Below are 20,434 nucleotides of genomic sequence, written 5' to 3'. Positions count from 1 at the left end.
TTTACCTCAGCAAAGGAGGGCAGATGTTTGAGAACTCCAAGTATACCAAAAAATTTTCTTCTGAGGATGTGGAATGTCAAGGGAGGGTTTTTAGGGATATTTCCTGAGTGCCATGCTTAAAGCCCATAATACTCATTAAAGTGGAACTGGCTCTTTAATGCAGGCATCCCAACATTGGTATATTGCCAAATCTTGCCATCTGGAAATAATTCTCCTTCTTTGATTTCTAAGTGGTGTTTTTCGAAGAGTGGGTTGTGACCCATTAGTAAAGTTCACAGCTAACATTTAATAAAAATGAAACAGCAAAACAAAATATCCAAATTCATTCACATAGTAAGGATAAGTATTGCTTTGTGAAACATGTACTTCCATTAGATGCAGCTTTTCCTCTGGGTCACAGAGAGTGTGAAAGCCATTACTCACAGTGTAAGGCATTCAGCTTTATCCATCTGGTATCACTGACTCCGAACTGACTGGCCTGCCAACCCCACCTGAACTCACAGGTGTTCTCCTGACTGCAGCTCCTCATAAACACTTGTTCTTCTGACATTCATGTGCTTTTATGTCAAACTCCTCAAGACTCGCCCCGGGAAAGCCTCTGCTGATGAACCTCACTCAACTTGGATCCCTTTATCACTGCTAACCCCTTCTGCACCGGTAACCATGACTGATCTGATCTATACGGCCCCTGTAGCACCCTCACAGGGCTCCGGCACACAGAGTTAGCTGCCCATGGAGCAGAGACAAGGTCTTTCGATCAAGGCCTGCCACCAGCTGGGGTGGACCCCTCCCTCATTCCCCACACACATCTCCCTCCCACTCACCTTCCTCTGCGCCTGCTCACTTATGCGCTGGAAGGAATCCTCTACTTCTTTTTTCTCTCTTTCTAAATCCACTTGGGCTTGTCTGGCCACAGACACCTGTTTGGTCACCTCTGCATTCTGTAAGGGAAGAACATTGCCTTGAAGTGGCTCATCTCAAGCTTAAAGGGCATCTTCCTTCTAGAACAAATAACAGCATTGAGACCATGAGTGCCCCAGAGTTGGTCACAGAAATCACTGTCCTACCCAGAGAGAAGCCAGAAGAAAACTGTCATCTGCGGGTATTCAACTCTTAGATATTTAAAGAAATAATAAAGATGATAGATAATGTCAGCAGGGCTCCATCTAAGGTGGAGCTCAAGATATGGAAGGTGAGGGAGCCCGAGGTTCCCATGACATGGCAGTGACCTGCTAGAGGCGGAGGGGGGCACTGGACCCGGAGAAGCCATGAGGCCTGAGTGGCTCTCTCTGCTGTGCTGCGGGCCTGCAGGTGGTGTGAGGGAGGCGGCAGGTCCTACCTTCCGCAGCAGGTCGGCGTGGTTCTGCACCAGCTCACTGTACTTCTCCTTCAGCTTGCTGTACCGCTGCTCATTGGCCTGGGCCTTCCCTGTGTGGGCAACGACCAAGGTGATGAGTCTGCCTCGCTGGGACCCTCCACCGTCTCCCAATAAGCCAGAGTCCCTAGAAGACCTTCCTTTCTTTTCAAAAATGCATACATCTCTTTTCCCTCAAAAACACTGCTTAAACTCCTTGGGAAAGTCTTCCTTAAAAAAGAATTCATGGCCCTGGCCGGTTGGCTCAGTGGTAGAGCATCGGCCTGGCATGCAGAAGTCCTGGGTTTGATTCCCGGCCAGGGCACACAGGAGAAGCGCCCATCTGCTTCTCCACCCCTCCCCCTCTCCTACCTCTCTGTCTCTCTCTTCCCCTCCCGCAGCCGAGGCTCCATTGGAGCAAAGATGGCCCGGGCGCTGGGGATGGCTCCTTGGCCTCTGCCCCAGGCACTAGAGTGGCTCTGGTCGCAACAGAGCAACACCCCGGAGGGGCAGAGCATCACTCCCCTGGTGGGCAGAGTGTCGCCCCCTGGTGGGTGTGCTGGGTGGATCCCGGTCGGGCGCATGCGGGAGTCTGACTGTCTCTCCCCGTTTCCAGCTTCAGAAAAATACAGAAAAAAAAAAAAAAAAGAATTCATGACTCAAATCACTGTACCAATTCACAATTCACGCCTCCTGAGCATTTACACAGTGTTTCTGGCTCTCTCCCTGGGAGATCCACTCTCCCCGGCAGGCACCTCTGTCACCTTCCGTAGTCCCCACCCCGTGTTCTCAGCAGTGCCGCACACAGGCGTTCTACCTGCTGGACTCCTAGCCACCCTCTGGCTGGTGGCACGGGCTGGCATCCTGACGGCTCCTCTGGACGATGCAAGGCTGGGTGGGGCCCTGCCACGCAGCCTCCTCCTTCATCTCGACCTCCCCGACCCGCACCCTGACGCGCGCCCCGCCGGCCTCTCACTTTCTATCTCCGTCAGGCTCCGCTGTGCCTTCTCCGTGTCTTCTCGCTTCTTCTTGAGCTCGTCCAGCTCTGCCCGCAGGAACTCGCTGTCATCAGCCGCCTGCTGCCGCAGGTGCTGCTGCTCGGCCAGCTCGGCCTCCAGCTCGCTGATGCGACCCTTCAGCTGCAGGACAACCCGCTGGCTCTGTGTGGAGAGGACTTACGTCACGCGTCTGCTCCGCACGGCTGTGGGTCATGTGTGCTGGGTGGAGAGGCAGGTCCTACCATGTTTCCAGCACCAACCAAATCAACACCTGGATTTTTCTAACAAGCCCACTCCCAAGACTCCCTGAGAGTTGAGCCTTCAGGTCATACAAGCCATCCAATCAGCAAGAACAGGGGATGACAGTGGGGGGATTCCGGTCCTGTTAGAGTGGATTGGGAGCAGCAATGGATGAGCTGGAACAAGGAAGAGGATGCTCACCTGCCCCAGGGAACCAGCTGTGAGGGGCAGGCTTACTTACAGCATCAGACACTGCAGCCAGCCACCAATTAGAGATCAAACCTTCTTATCACCATGTGGGCATAGGTCTTTCTCACCACTGCTGCCTAGCCATTTGGTTATCATGGTCGTCTCCAAGGGACAGTGGAGCTTGGCTTTAATGCCAAGCACGTACAACAGAAATAAATGCGTTACAATTGTGACCGTGGAAAGACCAGGTCCTCTGGCTTTGGCATTTCTACTAATTCCCCTTGAGACGTGGTATAACAAGTATCCATGTGAAGCAAATTTAGTATTGAAATCTGTTACGGTGAAGCCCAGAAGCAGGTCAGAGCCCACTCATACCTCAGTCTTCATGTTTTCCAGCTGGGCCTTCAGCACACTGATCTCCTGGTACAGCCGCTCAATTAAGTGATCCCTGGGAGCAGAAGGGAACAAGTTTGCTTCCTCTGTGCTCCTACCCCACTCTTTTTATTAAAAGATTTTATTTTTTAATTTTAGAGAGAGAGGGAGAGGCAGAGAGAGAGAGAGAGAGAAAGAGAAAGGCGAGGTGGGGGGAAATCCTGCTCCTTTTCAACGCAAGCTGGGAGATCAGGGAAGGATGTTAAAAGTTGATCCGGGCCAATTCTTGGAAATTCCATAAATTTTACTCTAAGATGGTCAGTATTACCAGATACCAATCTGACACCCATGGGCCCACTGTTATTTCAGCATCATTCGACTTTTCTTGGGATTGAGGGGGCCAATATTTGAATGTCAAGACATTTCTCTGAGAAGCCCAAGCATTGTTAAGCATTCCGCTTTGGTTAGTTGTGGCAAGTCAGGCCATGGCTTAACTTAGGCCCTGCCCATCTACACGAGCCCAGCTTGTACTTACTTCTCATCCTTGTTCACACCGTTCTGACTGTTGAAATTGAAGGGATCACTGCTGAGCGAGCTGCCGAAGATGTCATCAAACTTGTTGTCAAATAAACTCTGTGGTAACCATAAAGGATTGAGAACAAAGTTAGAGATCCAGAGAATTCTGAGGGGGGTCAAATGAGTGACATGTAAGAATGGACTCTTTCTTAATTTGGTTCAAATCCATTTATGGTTCCTCCTAGAGACCACAGGGCAGGGTGCTCAAGTCTAGGTTAGAACCTGGGCTGGAAGGCAGCTGACTCTGGTCAGAGCCCCTCCCATCTTCTCCCCTGCACCCGGGGTCAATGGGAAGAGCCAAGTTTCTCTCTCTAGTAGTTCTCACCTGCTGGGAGGCATCCAGGTCCATGAGATCATCCTTCTCCGAGACTGGCTCGCTGTCAGGGGACGAGGCCTCGGCTGGGATTACCACCACAGGGCTGATGTGTTCTGACAGCGCAGAGGCCCGTAAAAAGTTGGGTGGGTTCTGAAGAGGGAAGACACATCCTCAAACTCTGTCACTCACTAGGTCTGCCAGCTTCTAAAAGAGCACCTGGAGTCAGCAGCGCCAGGTGGAGCCAGGGACACTCACCTCCGGCAGCTGAGGGATCTGAATGAGCCGCTTGAAATACTGCAGGTTGCTGGAGCGGTAGAAGAGATCTTTCAACCTGGGGGTGGAGATGGGCCTGAGGGGGCTGGGGTCTTCACCAGCCCCGGGGACGAGGGGCAGTGTGACCGCCCGCTTGCCTCCTGTGCCTGCCCAGGCCAAAGGCACAGGGTGTCAAGGAGATGACCTCCCTGGTGCTAGCATTTAATTATGATGTGATAGAGAAAGAGTATGTATAGCTAGTCCTCCCTTATCTGGTGGTGAAGAGAGAGTAACTCAAACTACAAAACCCTTTACAAGAATAAATAATGCAGCCTGACCAGGAGGTGGTACAGTGGTAGAGCATCGGACTGGGACATGCAGGACCCAGGTTCGAAACCCCGAGGTTGCCAGCTTGAGTGTGGGCTCATCTGGTTTGAGCAAAGCTCACCAGCTTGGATCCAAGATTGCTGGCTCGAGCAAGGGGTCACTAGGTCTGCTGTAGCCCCACGGTCAAGGCACATTTGAGAAAGCAATCAATGAACAGCTAAGGTGTCACAACAAAGAACTGATGCTTCTCATCTCTCTCCTTCCTGTCTGTCTGTCCCTATCTGTCTCTCTCTCTGTCACAAAACAAACAAACAAAAAAGAGTAATCAAAAACCCAATTCTGCATCACTATAGAATATATGCTTTGCTTGGCGGGTTTATCTTCCTAGGAATGTTTGGCTTAGAGCAACATTAGAACAAATATACTTCCTTAGGATAAACCAACTAACCACAGGAAAAGGGGAGGGACCTTAATTACAAAGGTAGATCTCTTTTTAATTAATTCACCTTGTGTTAGAGCTATTTGTTATCTTCCCAATTAGACTATAAGCTTCCACAGAGCAGACTGGGCCCTGCTGAATAGGTTGACCACAGTACCAAGCACAGAGGAATGATTCAACAAGTATTCATTGGAGAAAAACTATACTGTGTCCTCATCTTGGATGAATATGGGAATGAAGAAATAAAAAAATTTTTTCTCATCTTTAAATGTCTATATTAAATCTAAACACTGGAGGCCAAGAAAACTGAGAGCACCAGACTTATTTTCTTAGATAAAAGAAGGCCATGGATCTTAGCACCCTTTCTCTGCAACACAGAATTTTCTCCAGCTTAGCCCAATAAACTAAACCCCTGGGGGTCTCATGATAGCCCCCCAGACGCCAAGGTTAGGACTGCCCTGTGATGTCATTGCTGCTTTCCCAGAATTAGAGGACAGCGTCACCTCAAGAACCACTGTGCCTGGTAGCAGAGAAAGTGAGGTGGCTGCTCAAAAGAGAGATTTTCATAAGCTAGAAAAAGTTAAAGGAAATAGAGTCACCTGACCACACATCTCCTTTCTGGGATGGAGCCAACAGTAATAGGCTCTACTGCTTTCAAAGGCTACTGGAATTTAACATGCCAGGAAATCAGCCCCAGGGCCCGTCTCCTAGGGTTTAGTAAGTCATTTATTATAGAATAAACATATGAGGCTTTTCAAATGGAACAAGGAAATCAGGAGGTTAGAACAACCCTGAACTTGTCCTCTGGTTGTTGCTCGGGAACCAGCAGCAAGAGAAGCCTAAGCTTGGGATTTGGGAGCTATGCTTTTCCTGTTGTCAGGGATGAAGAAATTAACAGGAAACACAAGAGGGTCAAACTCCATGCTGCTAAGCTGATTCCCTTCTCTGCTCAGTTCTTTCTCCCGCTCCACTCTTTCCCTCCTCTTGGGCACACAGCTGAAAGATGAGCTGTACTTTTCCTCTAGCCACCAATTTTCTTTCCCAAATGCACCAGAGTAATTAGCCTCTCAGTCAGAAAATCTCTTCCTCTTCTAGATAGTTGGCTTATTAGCTCATTAATTCATTCAAATATTTATGAAACACTATATGCCTAATTGCTATGTATCAGGGCGCTCGGGATATGACAGACAAGATAGTAAAACAGAAATAAAGTTGCATCAGGAACTATGAAGAAAATCAACAGGGTGCCCCAAGGGAGAATATGGATGGGTGTGTGTGTGTGTGTGTGGGGGGGGTGAGGATAAAAGATCAAGAGATAGGGAAGAAGACCCAACTCAAACAAGGTGACCAAAGACTGCCTCTGCGAGTAGGTGACCCAAGATGACCTGGAGCCGGTCAGGCTGGGACCAGCTGAGGAGAAGAGAATGCCCAAAATGAGGGGACAACAATACGAAGGTCCGAGGGAGGAACGCGCTGGGTCTGTTGCAGGAGCCGCAGGGCCCCAAGTAGCTGAAACACACTGAGCTATGGAGACAGGTCAGAGATGGCAGGCGGGGGCCAGATCATGCAGGGTCTTGTGGAAAAGAGCTTGGCTTTTGTTCTCAGTGTAATCGGAAGCCACTGAAAGGTTCTGAGCAAAGGGTTTGCATTTTTACAAGGATGTTCTAACTGTTGGGTGAGGCTAGGACTGCAGGGGCGGAGTGGAAGTCTAGGGCATTCCATCAATCCTGGAGGTCTTGGCAGACAGCAACGGTAGCTGAACGGATGGGACGAGCTATTACTGGAGCCAAGACATTTGCAGAGTACCAACTGAACCCGTGAATGGACTGGAAATGGTGAGTTCTAAATCTCCGCCGTGAATGGACGGTGGCAACATTTCCTGAGACAGGAAAGACTGGGTAGAAGAGGTTCTTAGAGGGGAACCCAGAGTTCAGTTTGAGGTCTAAGTTTTGGTGTAGAGATGTCACGTAGACAATTAGGTATGTGAGACTGGAATTGAGGGAAGGTTCCACTAGAGATAACAGATTTAGGAGTTGTCAGCATGTACCTGGTATGAGACCACAAGAACTTAAGGAAGAACAAGTGAAGAGGAGGAAGCCCTCGGCATAAAGCAGGTGAGGAATTAAGTCACCTTCTTCCCTGTGCGTCTATGGGAGAAATGACAGCTTCCCTAGACACTGGTGGGTTTGCCACCGTCCTAGTTCTTTTTCTTTATTTTATTGCTTTAAAATGCAGGCACCCTCATCCTGCTATTTATTATTTTAAAGCAAGTGCTCTTGCACGGACTGATTTTATGGCACTTTCTGATTCGCCCTCATTTCTATCACTTAAGCCACTTACTTGGTGAACTGCTCCATGAAACGGTCCCGGTGGCCTTGCAGGGTGTCCGCTGGGAGACCTGGGAGAAATTGGAAAAGAGAGGGAAGTGAAGGATCAGAAGGCGGGTCAAGCCACAGCGGACCATCCATCCTGGGGCTCGTAGCCAACCCTGCCGGCGGGCATTCCGGGACTAGAGCTGCCCCAGGCCTGGTGGCTCAACTGGACCAGCAGGGAGTCTGGGCCACTTGTCCTCCGAATATTCCCTTCCGTTCCTTCTTGGTATGCTGGCCACGCTGGGCAGAGTGAACTAGAAGTTGTGCCCCTGACCACAGAAGAAGCAGCGGTGACCTGGCCAAGCAGCAAGATGACCAGAGCAGGCCCCAGAGGGAGAGGGATGAGGCCCTTCCCAGTGGGGACGCACTGGGTGCACTGGGTGAGGCCCAGTGCAGACACTAGTCTGGAAGAAACCCAGAGTCTGCCTGAGGGGACACCTGGCAGAGGTACGACGACGGGACTGAGACTCGGAGGATCGAGGTCCAGCGCCCACTTGGTCACTGCTGACCCTGTAGGGGGACAAGCAGCAGCCTCTCAGGGCCAGCCTCCCCGAGTGGGTGCTCTAAGGTCCCTGCACCTCACAGAGTGTGTGATTCTGTGTATTTCAGTTATAGAGCACAACTCAAGAGGTCTTTTTCTTTTTTATTGGAAATTTAAATCTCATCGAATAGGAGATCTATTCACTCGTTATAAAGAGGTAGTCCACACATAAGGGATGATAATTCAAAATGGCAAAAGTATACAGCGGTGGCCATGGCACTTTACCTCAGTGATCTGTCTCCCAAGAACACTTAACCCCGTCCAGTTGTGAGAAAAGCATGAAGGAAGATTCTACAAGATATCTGACCAGAATGCCCCAAAACTGTGAGTCATCAAAAACAAGGACAATCTAAGAAACTGTCACATCCAAGAAGAGACTAAGGAGACATGACTGAACGTAACATGGTGCCCTAAATGGGGTCCTGGGGCAGAATGGGACATTAGGTAAAAACTATGGAAACCTGAACGAAGTATGGACCTCAGTTAATAATCATGTATCAATATCATCAGCTCACTGGTTGTGACAAATATAGTAACCTAACAGGTTAACAATAGAGGAAACTGGGTTGCAGGTATGTGGGAACTCCCTGGACTACCCGTAGCTTTTCTGTAGATCTAAACTATTCCAAAATAAAACTTATTTTTAGAAAAGTATATACTGCATGGAGTGTCTCTCCCACTCAGTGCTGCACAGAGGCCATCAGTGAGTCTAGTGTATTGTTTCACCTTTAGGGAAGGCCTTAAACCCAAATAATTACCCTTCTCTTCTCATAACTCACCACTTTATAAGAAAGTGGGGATGTCCTAGTGGGCCCCTGGGTTCCATAGCACCTAGAGACAATTACAAGTTCGTCTATGTTCACAGCTTCTAAGTAACCACCTGCCTTCTCTGGGGATTTAGACATGCTCCCTCAGACACGCCCAGCTGCTCCAAAGCCCCTCTAACCCTTGAACATCAATTCCAACCCCCTTCCACCAAACCCTGCTGGAGCCATCAGAACGATGCCGACTCCCCTGTCCTGTCTAAGTAACCAGACCCATTCCCTGTCAGCGACCATAGTGCCAGAGTGTTCCTTGTCCAAGAATTCTAAATTTTTCCTAATTTTCCATCGTCCACACCTTCTGCAGGTGTATATCCTTCATAGTGGCCGCCTGGGAGTGTGGCTCAGGCACCCGCCACATCAGGCTCATTGGGGATATGGTTTAACTATGCACACCCCGAACCCCCCACACCTACCAATGCAGACCTGCAGGAGCAGGGCCCACATACATCATTTTAAACAAGAAACACATGAAAGTACATATAAGAACTTCTGCATGACCAGTAGTCTCCAAAATAGATTCTGCTAAAGCATCCCAGGGACCTATGGCTAAGCCAGGGTCAGCACTCCATTTACTGAAGCAACTGTTTTATGTTTCATATTTCTCTACAAAGTTCCATTTGTACAAAGAGACTGTGTTGATGAACATTTTCAAAACCGCTGACTCTGCTGCTGTGGGTCTAGGCCAGGTGTGCCATCATTTCTGTGGTTCACAGAATACATGACCTGTGTGGACAGAGATGAGGCAAAGCTAGGGGTGGAGGGAGAGGACCATCCTGGGACACCACGGTGGCCAGTCAGGTGCTTCACTGGCACACCGAAGCCTGCACCTTGCTCTTCTCAAGCTGGCTGGGAGCTGCGGCGCCTTTTGGGACACAGGCTGAAAGCTCAGGCTGCTGAGGAGCTGCGGTTCTCCGGGGACAGCCTCAGGCTGAGGTCCTCCTTCTAGCCAGAAGCCCAGAGAAGGTCTGGCCGGTGTACTCACAGGAGTGCAGTTTGAAGAGAAGCTTGACAGTGTAATCATAGAGGTGACTGCAGTCCAGTATGACCTGGATCAGCGGGGCGAGGCGGCACTGCCCCGCTGTTGTCACGGACACGGAGCGGGACATGTCCAGGGAGTTGAACACTAGAAAATAAAAGAGAGAGAGAGAGGCAGTGGAGCTAGGACACTATAGGTGACCTTCTCCAAAGGGCAGAAGGCAGGTGTCTCGCACACACTGAGGACCTATCCTGTGCATACATGTAATACACTTAACCCTTACGCTACTCCTACAGGGTAAATTAAAGGTACCTGTGTCACACAAGTGAGATAACTGAAGATAAGGGACTACTTGAAGGTGGTCACAAAGTTAGGAACTGTTTTTGCTTAGAGGTGGTGAGTTAAAAGACAGCGGCTGTGTGACCAGCAGTGGCTAGCCCAGAGGCCTGGGTTCCTGTGAGCCACGGCGCCTCTGGGTCATGAGCAGGTAGCCTCCTCTCTTCTCTGTGCACAGCCCTGTGGAAGTGGGAAGGAGAGGTCTGCACAGCCTGGTAGAGCAGCTAGGTGAGGAGAATCCCTCCCAGAGGAGCTTCATGGCCCCTGCCCCTGGGCTGATCAGAAACACTGAACACATCATTTTTCAGTTTCTGATTTAAAGGTAATGGGGAGATGAGCTCTTGTTCAAGGGAAGCCCTCAGATTTACGGAGCATCAGAATTTCAGGACTGAAGGAGGTTGCTGAGATGGCCAGTCTAGCCCTTCCTCTCACGCAGGAACAGAGTCTGATGATAACCTGGACCCTGAGAAGCACCCAGTCTGGTGGTGGCAATAGTTAACACGTGGGGAAACTGTCAAACATTGGTGAGAGCACGAGGCAGGCAATCAGTCAGCCTTGGACGCCTGGTGGCTTGCCACAGGGTTGTTGGGGCAGCAAAAGGGGGGATGTGCAAGAGCCCTGGGTGGATGACTGGCGAGCCTGCAAGGACCAAGGCCAGGGGCTGGGAGGAGGATGACCATCAGGATCGGAGCTAATGGAGGTCCCTGGAGCAGGTCAACAGAAGTACTGCCCTGCACTCTCACTCTCCCAAGCTCCAGAGAGCAAGTCGGAGCTAATGGAGGTCCCTGGAGCAGGTCAACAGAAGTACTGCCCTGCACTCTCACTCTCCCAAGCTCCAGAGAGCAAGTCGGAGCTAATGGAGGTCCCTGGAGCAGGTCAACAGAAGTACTGCCCTGCACTCTCACTCTCCCAAGCTCCAGAGAGCAAGTCGCTCCCTCAGTACCCCACCACACGAATGAACCCTCTGCACCTTGCTCCTAAACCAAGCATGATGCCTGGCTGTGGCCCCTCAGTGCACACCAGGAGCCAGGGCCGATTTCCTGCCCGCAGTGGCGGCCCACCACCTCCAGAAGTCCACACGCGGCCTGCAGTGAAAGACAGTCCCTGCGGTCCCTCAGTGAGCGGGACTGTCCTGGGGAAAACCCCGAGCTCTGAGCTTGGCCTTCCCTGACTGCACTAATCCCCGTTAACTGGCTCAGCCTGGCAGCTGAGAAGAAAAAATCCCAAACGGTTCTAATTAAAAGGCAGCTTTTCTTGACACAATTAAAAGCAGCTGTCCCTGCAAGGCAGCCATCCCCGAGTCTCCAGGCTTCCTTAGGCTCCATCTGGCAGGGAATCACGGACTTCACCTCCTGGCCAGTCGCTGCTTTCCAGGACTGCCTCTGGCGCCCAGGAACATCTACAGCTGTGTGACCAGGCACAAGTGGCTCAACCTCTCTGTGCTTCCAGATGCTTTTCCATAAAATGCAGATGGTTCTAACAGCACACACCTCATAAGGGTCTTGTAAGAATTAAATGAAAATGTTGTGTAAGGTGCGCTGCACTGCACAGTGGTTCTCAACTTCAGCTTTGAGACTGATTAGAATCATCTGGAGAAATTTAAAAACTACTCATGTCTGTCTGCAACTCCCCCACCACCCCTCTGTTTTAACTGGTTTGGGGTAGGGCTGGGGGCTGGGGCAGGACTGGGGCATCAGTAGGTTTCAAAGGACCCCAAGGTGAGTCTACTATGCAGCCAGTTAGAAGCCGTCTTTTTCTAGCTCAGTGGCTGTCAAACTTTAGCAAGCAGGTATCCGAATCACCAGGTAGCACTGTCCAGCCGAATTCTGTGACAATGGAAGTGTTCCACATGTGCTGTCCCATATGCTAGCCACATGTGCCCACGAGGGTCTGATACATGGCTAGTGCAACTGAAGACCTGACTTTTCCATGTTATTTAATTGTAATTAGTTGAAATAGTCACATGTGGCTAGCGGCTGACATCTGGACAGTGCAGACCTGGGGGCCTTGTTATAACACTGGTTACTGGGCCTCAGCCCTAGACTCATTGTTGGGGGTGGGACCTAAGCATTTGCTTTTCTAACAAGTCGTAGCAGGAGAGACATGTAGAAGAGCGTTCTTGATTCCAAATCAGGGCTCTTTTAGAAACAAGAAAGCCACCAACTTTTACCACAGAGTGGTTTCTGCCAAGACTCAGGTGGCTCTCCTCTAGAAAACTCCAAGTCGCTAAATTACCCAGATAATCCCAGAGCATTCAGCTGCATGTTGATACTGTTTTATGAACTCTCTTCGCTGCTGCTCATCTAAGGCAAGCATTCTGGACCTTGGTTGTTGAGTGCTTGCTATAGACCAGGCACTGGGCTAGAACAGAGAGCAGGGCACAGCTCCTGATTCTGAGGAGGAGCTCAGCATCTAGTGGCAATAATACAAGTGAACAATGCAGACAAAAACAGAGCCTGGCACCGTGGGGGCTGGGAGCGAGCTGGGCCCTTGCCTGCACCACACACTCATTCTCCCAGCCCCTCACATCCTGCGGGGTGTCATCACACCCTTGCTTCCTCTTACTCCGACCGTCTGTCAGGGGCTGGAAGGGACAGCCGAAATGCAGAAACGTTTGGCCGTCTGCCTCAACCACTGCTGCAGTGGCCGGCAGACTCTGAGGAGGGGCCAGAGCTGCTGGGGGAACACTCGGGCCAGCTGAGTAGTGACTTCTAGGCTGACTCTCCGAAGGATGACAATTCCTAGAATGTCACTCATACCTGCATTCAAATTAAGCACATTCTAAAGCTGAATGTCAATGAATTCTGACTTATCCACATACTGCCTTCCTGCCCAGAGCTATATAACCAAAAGTTGGCCATAACAATGTGTAGTTGTTTGTACACTTTTATGCAAACATTTCTAATGCATTAAAAATAAAACAGAACAACTCCTCTACACCATTTCTCCTACCTTCCTGTGAATGCCTTAGAGCAGGGAGTTTGTTTCATTTTTACTTCTCTACTGACTTTTGTAGAAGACTCTGCTCAAATAGGATGCCAGCAGGCTGAGTGCCTTCTCAATTCTCCCACAAACCATAGTTTCCAGCTGTTTCTGGTGTTCCTCTGACCACATCCTGCACTGTTTGGTCAAAGTATCAAGGAATCTGCCGCCCTGTCACAGGCCTGGCACAGCTGGAATTAACCAGCCAGTTGTAAACCACTGCACAAATGAACAAGCTGAAAAAATGTGCAATTTAGGGTGAGAGAGTTTCTGTCTTTCATGAGAACCGAAGCCCCAGGAATGGGCCTTACATGCCCGTATGCTGAGGTCACCAAGCTTGTGCAAGGATACTTGCAATTTGGAACATGCTTTTAGAGTCGGACACTGGTCATAGAATATCTTGAATATTAGAAAACTGGCTCTTCTGTCCCCCAGGGATAAAGGGGAAGCCATGCTGGGAAGTGCGGGGAAGAGAGGACATAGGTGACAAGGGAACCAGCTGCTTCCTTCCCGAGTCTTGTCAGCAAGTGCTAGGGGCTGACAGCCAAGCAACACCAGAACCCTCAGCAGGACAGAGCCCGGAAACGCTCCTGCACTAGGAAACCAGGACTTCGCACGCGGACCTACGTAACTACTCAGCTCAGCAAGCTTTCTCCCTGGCTACCGACCGAACAGCAGACAGCAGCCCTTCTTGGAGAACTTCCGCCCGAGTGCCAGCCTGGGTGAGTAGCAGACCGGGATGGGCCAAAGGACCAGCCAGAGTTGGGGCGGCAGTCCGGGGCTGTCAGAGGTCAGACCGGTCCTTGGGCTCTTGGAGGTTTGGCCTCAGGGGGTAAGCCAGCAGGTTGGGGAGCATGGTCTTTCTGCTCAGATACGAAGTCACTGACTCTGAAAATGCCCAAGAGCTCAGCCCCTGTCTGCAGGAGGATGGAGAGCCTGCAGCCCCCATTTCCCTGGCCCTGTGCTGTGCAGCTCGTAGGGAGAGGGGGACTAACTGGCTGATCCAAGCAGAGAACAAGGCTGGGAATCGGGCAATTCTCATGAGCCTGGGCCAAACGGGAGGGAGAGACTCACCAGTTTGGAAGAGGTTAAGCTCGCACTCCAGGTAGTCGAACATCTCCACTGTTAGCTGAAAACTGGACCCAAGAGGAAAGAGCTTATACTCACCAGTACAAGCCAGCACTTCACCTGTCCCTTCCCTCACACCCTGTGCTGCTGCTTCCACCCCAATGCGCGTGCACACGCATGCACACGTTCGCAACCCAGCTCCAATTCTTAGCTCCCATGTAAGTGGGTAGTGAGGCGTTTGAAGATCAAACACAGTGAATACAACAGCGACGGTGGCAAAGGGAGATGGCTGATACCACGCTTGGTTAGGCGGGTGGAGGGGAACAGAGGATGGAGCCTGGACTGTGAGACAGCCTGGAGGTTCTTGGTAAGGCACCAGTATTAAGTGTCCCCGAGGCCAACTCATCCAGGGGCTTTAAGTCCCCACTCCAGCCCCCGCCCCTGCATCAGGCCCTCTGTGATCCTAATGGGAAGCGAGAGTCTACAAAAGCTCTCTTCCCCACCGAGTCTAGGATGCAAGGACAGCCACTTACAAGTTGTTCACATCACTCTCCCCAGCCTCATCCAGCTGCCGGTCACTCATCTGCAGGTTGCCTGGGAACCTGGGATTCTGGAAGGGAAACAGAGAAAGGAAATAGAACAGGGTACCTCAAAAGCTCTCTGTACAGCCCAACTAAGCAACATCAAGCGAGCCGTCTAAATGAGCAGCGGCAGGCTCAACTCTGCTTGTGTAGCACGGAGGCGTGCGGTCCATGACTATACTCTTCCCAGGTAATGGCGTTAGTGCCCACAACGTCACACACAAACAGACCCCTTGACTGTGGCAAAGAACATCTACTTCCCATCACCACAGGTGCAGCCCCCATCCCATCCCTGAGCCAGGAGAGGGTTCCCACTAACAGTCTGTGTCCTGGGACAGTCTCCTGAAGATGCTCCCCTGTGGTACAACGAGACTCAGAGTCTGAGAACGGTCAGCCCCATCCATCCAGGGACGCAGGCAGTGCAGGGCATCCTGAATGCCAGCCAGGCTTCCCACTGTCCTTTGGCCATTTCCCAAAGCTGCTGGTATGGGTTCAGGGAAGGCGAACCCATTCTCAGATTAGTTTTAGCAAAACATAATTAGTGAAACAAACTGGAAAGAAGAAAAAGATTATGTCACCCCCCTTCCAAGTCCGGAGAAATTATTTCATATCTTCAATCACTGTGCAATATTTGTACCATTATCTCCTCCCCAGTGTGGTTTGTCTGGAGTGGATGGAACACAGGTCTAGGGAAGGGTAGAGGCAGGCGGGCGGTGGGCGGGGCGGGGCCAGTCCAGCAAGGGGGTTCTGAATTCTAGTGCAAACACTTCAGACTCTGAAGACGGAAACTCCCCACTCCTCACCCCACTCTGGCTACAACACCTTGCCCTCCGCCCGCTGCCCCCACAGTCCCCTCCTGCCCTCAGGCCCACGTCCAGCTCCTGACTCAGGGCCATCAGTTCCTTTATCGCTCCTTTCTGACTGTACTTACTTTCTCCTTCAGCCTGAAAACTATGGTAACCTGTCTCTAAGGTCCTTGTCCTTCTTGCTGCCTGTCCTTCCACCTGTTAAAACCTGGTGAGCCTGGATTTTTTTGTCACATTCTCTGTGCCTAGGACCAGCTGCCACATGTCCCTGGGGAAGGACTCACAGCTGGAGTCACTATTAGAACATACTTCCATGACAGTCCCTGCTGCCGCCTGGATGTGTACCCTCTCCATCAATAACTGTCCAGCTCTCAAACCTGGTGCCTGGCAAGAGCCAGCCCCCGACACGCGCCTTCCTTCTTACATCACTTCCTGCCTCCCCCTCCCTTCCGTGCTTTGGGTGCACGCAGCTGTCACCTATTCCTCCAGCTTCAACAGAGAAAGGCCACCTCTTTCCTGACTCAGGACCAGCCCCTGCTGTTTCTATCTAGGTTCTGATCCAATCTAGGTTCTAGTTCATTCTCTCACTCATTCAACAAATCCTAATTGAGCACCTGTTCAGGCTAGATGCTGGCCAGACTCAGGACACAAGGACATACACACACCTGTCCTGTCCTCTTGGAGCCCACAGTTCAGAGCTCCCAGAGCCCCACCACGCCTCCCCATGCCGCTACCCCTCTTCCTATTGCTCAGTCTTTCCCATGGTCCCATGTCTCCTTCTAGCTAGTGCCTCCCCTCTCTTCCTGCTAATCTTCAGGACGTTCCATCCTTTGTCTGCCCCACAGATAAGTGTCCTAATTGGCTCTTACCATCTTCCACCCTCCACTTTCTGTTACTGGGATGGTCTAATGCACGTGCCCAACCACTTGCTGCTCTCCACCTGCCTACTCCGTGAACTTAGTGGATCTATTGCTAGTTCCACACAGACACTCAAGTGTCCTGGGCCTCATGCCCTACGTGTCCAGCTGATTCCTGTGCCTAGAATGCCTATTCCACCCTTCTTCACTGACCCCCTCCTCTCTACCTGCTATCCACAGACAAGTCTAGGGGAGGGGCCTGTGTATTCCACAGGAGGTGGGGAAGGCTGTGAACTGTGGGGCCAGAGGGCAGACTGTGGCAGACTGCATTTTCCAAAGACTGCTGCCAAACTTATATCATTCAAAACACTCTCTTTACAATGTGACTTTGACATTCTGCCTGAGTGGTGTGGTCTCTGTCCCCTCCCTTGACTCTAGGGACCTCTGTGACTGCCTCAGCCAATATAGGACAGTGGAAAGAATGCCTGTGACTTCTGAGGCCAGGCCTTAAAAATGCCACACCCTTCCACCTCACTCCCTTGGGAAACCACCAGGCTGTGAGGAAGCCCTGACTAGCCCTGTGCCTCCATGAAGAGACAGACAGCAGGCCACCTGCGCCATGGCGGCTCCAGCCAGCACACCCAGCCCTTCCAGAACTCCTGACTAACAGCAAGTGTGAGGGATAATAGAGGGCTGTTGTTGCAGCCACTAAGTTTTGGGGTGATGTGTTGTGCAGCACAGATGATAACTTTAACACCCTCCGACTAAGCTCAGGTGTCACACTGCCTCCGAGAGGCCTGCCTGGTTGAGTCTGAACTAGACGCCCCCTCAAGTGCCTTTGTACCACCTTCTGCTTCTCCTACTTCTCATCCTTCCTGAACTCTATCTTCTCTCCCTCTACACTTCTCTCCCAACGAGACTACAACTCCCAGGACAGGGGCAAAGTCTGTTCACCTTTCTCCTAGCAGAGCCCTCGGCAGGCACTCAGTGAGACAGGAGGCAGGAAAGGGTGGCCACTGAGCAGCATGGGCGGCAGTGTCATATGGGCCAGGGTTCAAGTCAGCCCCACACCTCTGGGAAGCCTGCCGACTCAGGCAAGGGACTCACCCACTCTCCGAGTTTCATTCCCCTAGGCCAGTGGTCGGCAAAGTCATTAGTCAACAGAGCCAAATATCAACAGTACAACGGTTGAAATTTCTTTTGAGAGCCAAATTTTTTAAACTTAAACTATATAGGTAGGTACATTCCTTATCGAGGTAGCGCCCGCATGTGGTATTTTGTGGAAGAGCCACACTCAAGGGACCAGAGAGCCGCATGTGGCTCGCGAGGGCCCTAGGCCCTCATAACACCTGCTGTATAGGGTTGTGGGAAGGATTAAGTGACATATAGAAAAAGTTTAACAGACTAGGATGGTTTCAATAAATCAAAGCTACCCCTTAAGTTCGTAGAAGATAATGGAGATAAAAGGTACTAAATTACATGACTTTTTCTTAAATCTCCTTCCTTCTTCGTTTCTACCCCCAGCTCCCTAACTCAGGCGGGTTTCTCTCCCACCAGGCGTGCCCCCTTCCTCAGCACATATCTGCACCACACCCACCCTTCCAGGCTCGCCTCAAGCCCTACTCCCCTCGTTTTGCCTGTCAGACACCATGAGCCACAGTCATTTCAGAAGGTCTCTGACCCAGGCACATCTACAGGCACAGGCACACAGAACGGCTTTGCACTACACACGGCTGCTCCAAGAGTGTAAGCCTTCTCTCCCCAGCGATAAACGCCTGAAGAGCAGACCCTGTTTACTTCTTCCTCTATGCCAGCTGGTACCAAGCACAGTTTTACATGCAGTAGGTGCGTAAGACATGATGACTAAAGTCATATGTTGATTAAAATAAGGTTCTGTGTGGAAACTCACTATATAATTAGAAGGAGCCATTTTCATTAACAGTAAAGTCAGTGCTTCTAAAATATCTTCATAGGTCAACTACTGAATAGGGTTCCTCCTTCTATTTGCAAAACGGGACAAAAGGTGCAGAAGACACAGGCCACGTCCCAGGGCCTGACTGTGGTGGCCCTATAAAATGTTTCCTCCCACACAGCTGGGAGATGGTATGAAGCCTCCGTGAGAAGCCAGGCTGTGTATTACCCGAAAGACCTAACAGTCAGGGCCATGGAGGTGGGTGCCGAGGAGACAGACGGGGGGGGGGGGGGGGGGGCAGAGCCGTCGCAGAGACTCACTTTGGTGTGGTACTCCATCTTCGTTCTCAGCAGTCTGAGGTAGATGCTGCAGAGCTGTCCGTACCCCTCGCTCAGGTGGCCCTGTCGGGAAGGGGAAAGAAAGCCGGGTGTCAACACTAACAACGTTTGAATCGAAAGACCTGCAGCCAGGACTTCATTTAAAAACATTTTTTATTCTGATTATAAAAATACATAAATGCAACTTGCCTTTTTTTCTTAATATAATGCAGTGTTTTTCGATCTTCTAAATTTTTCTTCTGTATCATTATTTTTAGTGATTGCCCAGTACATTATAAGTATGTACCAGAATTTATCAAACCATCCTTACACTATATATATTTATATATTTTTAAATTTTTATTTATTTATTTTAAGTGAGGGGAGGGGATATAGAAAGACAGACTTCTGCATGTTCCTTGACTGGAATCCACCCTGCTCGAACCAACCAAGCTATCCTCAGCGCCTGGGGCCTACACTCAAACCAGGAGAGCCACTGGCTGCAAGAGGAAAGAGAGAGAAGGAAGGGGGGGAGAGAAGCAGATGGGCACTACTCATGTGAGTCCTGACCAGGGATAGAACCCAAGATGTCTGTATGCCAGGCCAACACTCTATCCACTGAGCCAACTGGACAGGGCCAATGTAATCTTATGTACAAACACAAGAACTTTCTTTGGACAAATTCTGAATAAGAGCTTCTTATTTAAGAATTTTAAGTTTCTTACTCTTAGTAATAATAGTCTGGCTATGGGCTATTTCCTTCCTTCTGTCTCCATCAGCACAGGAGAGGAAACACCTCCTCCAGACGGACTCCAGCGGACTAAGAGCATCTATAGTGTTATGCATAGGATGGGGATTTGAAATGGGACCCACCCCAGCAGGTGAGGACTAAGCATCCCCAGGCAGTCTGCCCAGGTAGTTATGTCCTAGGTGCTCGGGAGGAAGTTGGGTTAGCAGAGAAATGCTGGGAACTCCTAGTTCTATATAAAAGAGAAGGGACATGGGGATACAACCCTTCAACAGAATAGCTGTGTCTCCCACATGAGTTTTGACTTTTCTATTTTCTTTAAGTGCATCTGTATCCTCTATTTTCCATTCTTTTTTATGGTACCCCAGGTGGGCCCTCTATGTCCTCTAGAGCAAAGAAATCCTGTTGAAACACGACTCAAAGGGCACCAAAGGCAGTAACCAGAGGTTAAAAACACCAAATGCCAGAGATGAGTGCTTCATAATGTATAAATTTTTGGTGAAAATTCCTATCTTACTTTTATATCATACTTGCTTATTATAAACAAATTGGAAAATACTAAAAAGCAAAAATATTCTTCCCATCAAACACAACCATCCTTCACAAAAAAAATGCACAGGATCAGAAAGTAAAAGTGAAGACATCATAGACTGAAGTGTAAAACACAAACTATAAACTTCCTGGAAGTCAACACAGAAGAAAACCTATGTGACCTTGAGTATGGTGATGACTTCCTAGACACAACACCAAAGATATAATCTATTAAAAAAATAAATGATAGGTTGGACTTCATTAAAATTAAAAACTTTTGCTCTGCAAAGGACATCAAAAGAATGAGCAGATAAGCTACAGACTGGGGGGAAATACTTAAAAAAACAACAACATGTAATAAAGGACTACTACCTGAAATACACAAAAAACTCTTAAAACTCAATAATAAGAGAACAAATGACCCAATTTAAAAATGGGCCAAAAAATACAGATGGCAAATAAACATAAAAAGATGCTTCACATTACATGTCTCCAGGGAAATGCAAATTAAAACAAACAA

At 49.9% G+C, this 20,434-nt stretch overlaps 1 protein-coding gene across 2 annotated transcripts in view; it reads right to left on the bottom strand.

The window, feature by feature from the left end:
• Positions 1 to 20,434, bottom strand: part of HIP1 (huntingtin interacting protein 1) — a 162,204-nt gene that overhangs the window by 19,541 nt on the left and 122,229 nt on the right. For both annotated transcript variants that reach the window (XM_066382359.1, XM_066382360.1), the window contains exons 5-16: positions 18,639 to 18,719; positions 14,696 to 14,772; positions 14,169 to 14,230; positions 9,783 to 9,923; positions 7,404 to 7,461; positions 4,301 to 4,376; positions 4,055 to 4,195; positions 3,689 to 3,786; positions 3,157 to 3,229; positions 2,331 to 2,514; positions 1,340 to 1,428; positions 825 to 941 (exon numbers count right to left, since the gene is read on the bottom strand). In XM_066382359.1, the coding sequence (XP_066238456.1) occupies positions 825 to 941; positions 1,340 to 1,428; positions 2,331 to 2,514; positions 3,157 to 3,229; positions 3,689 to 3,786; positions 4,055 to 4,195; positions 4,301 to 4,376; positions 7,404 to 7,461; positions 9,783 to 9,923; positions 14,169 to 14,230; positions 14,696 to 14,772; positions 18,639 to 18,719 (1,197 nt within the window). The remainder of the gene's footprint in view (positions 1 to 824; positions 942 to 1,339; positions 1,429 to 2,330; positions 2,515 to 3,156; positions 3,230 to 3,688; positions 3,787 to 4,054; positions 4,196 to 4,300; positions 4,377 to 7,403; positions 7,462 to 9,782; positions 9,924 to 14,168; positions 14,231 to 14,695; positions 14,773 to 18,638; positions 18,720 to 20,434) is intronic.

This window comes from Saccopteryx leptura, chromosome 4, assembly GCF_036850995.1.
Source record: "Saccopteryx leptura isolate mSacLep1 chromosome 4, mSacLep1_pri_phased_curated, whole genome shotgun sequence".
In the NCBI taxonomy this organism is placed as follows: domain Eukaryota; kingdom Metazoa; phylum Chordata; class Mammalia; order Chiroptera; family Emballonuridae; genus Saccopteryx; species Saccopteryx leptura.
The sequence above is the reverse complement of the archived record's forward strand: the minus strand, read 5'-3'. Positions and strand labels throughout refer to the sequence as shown.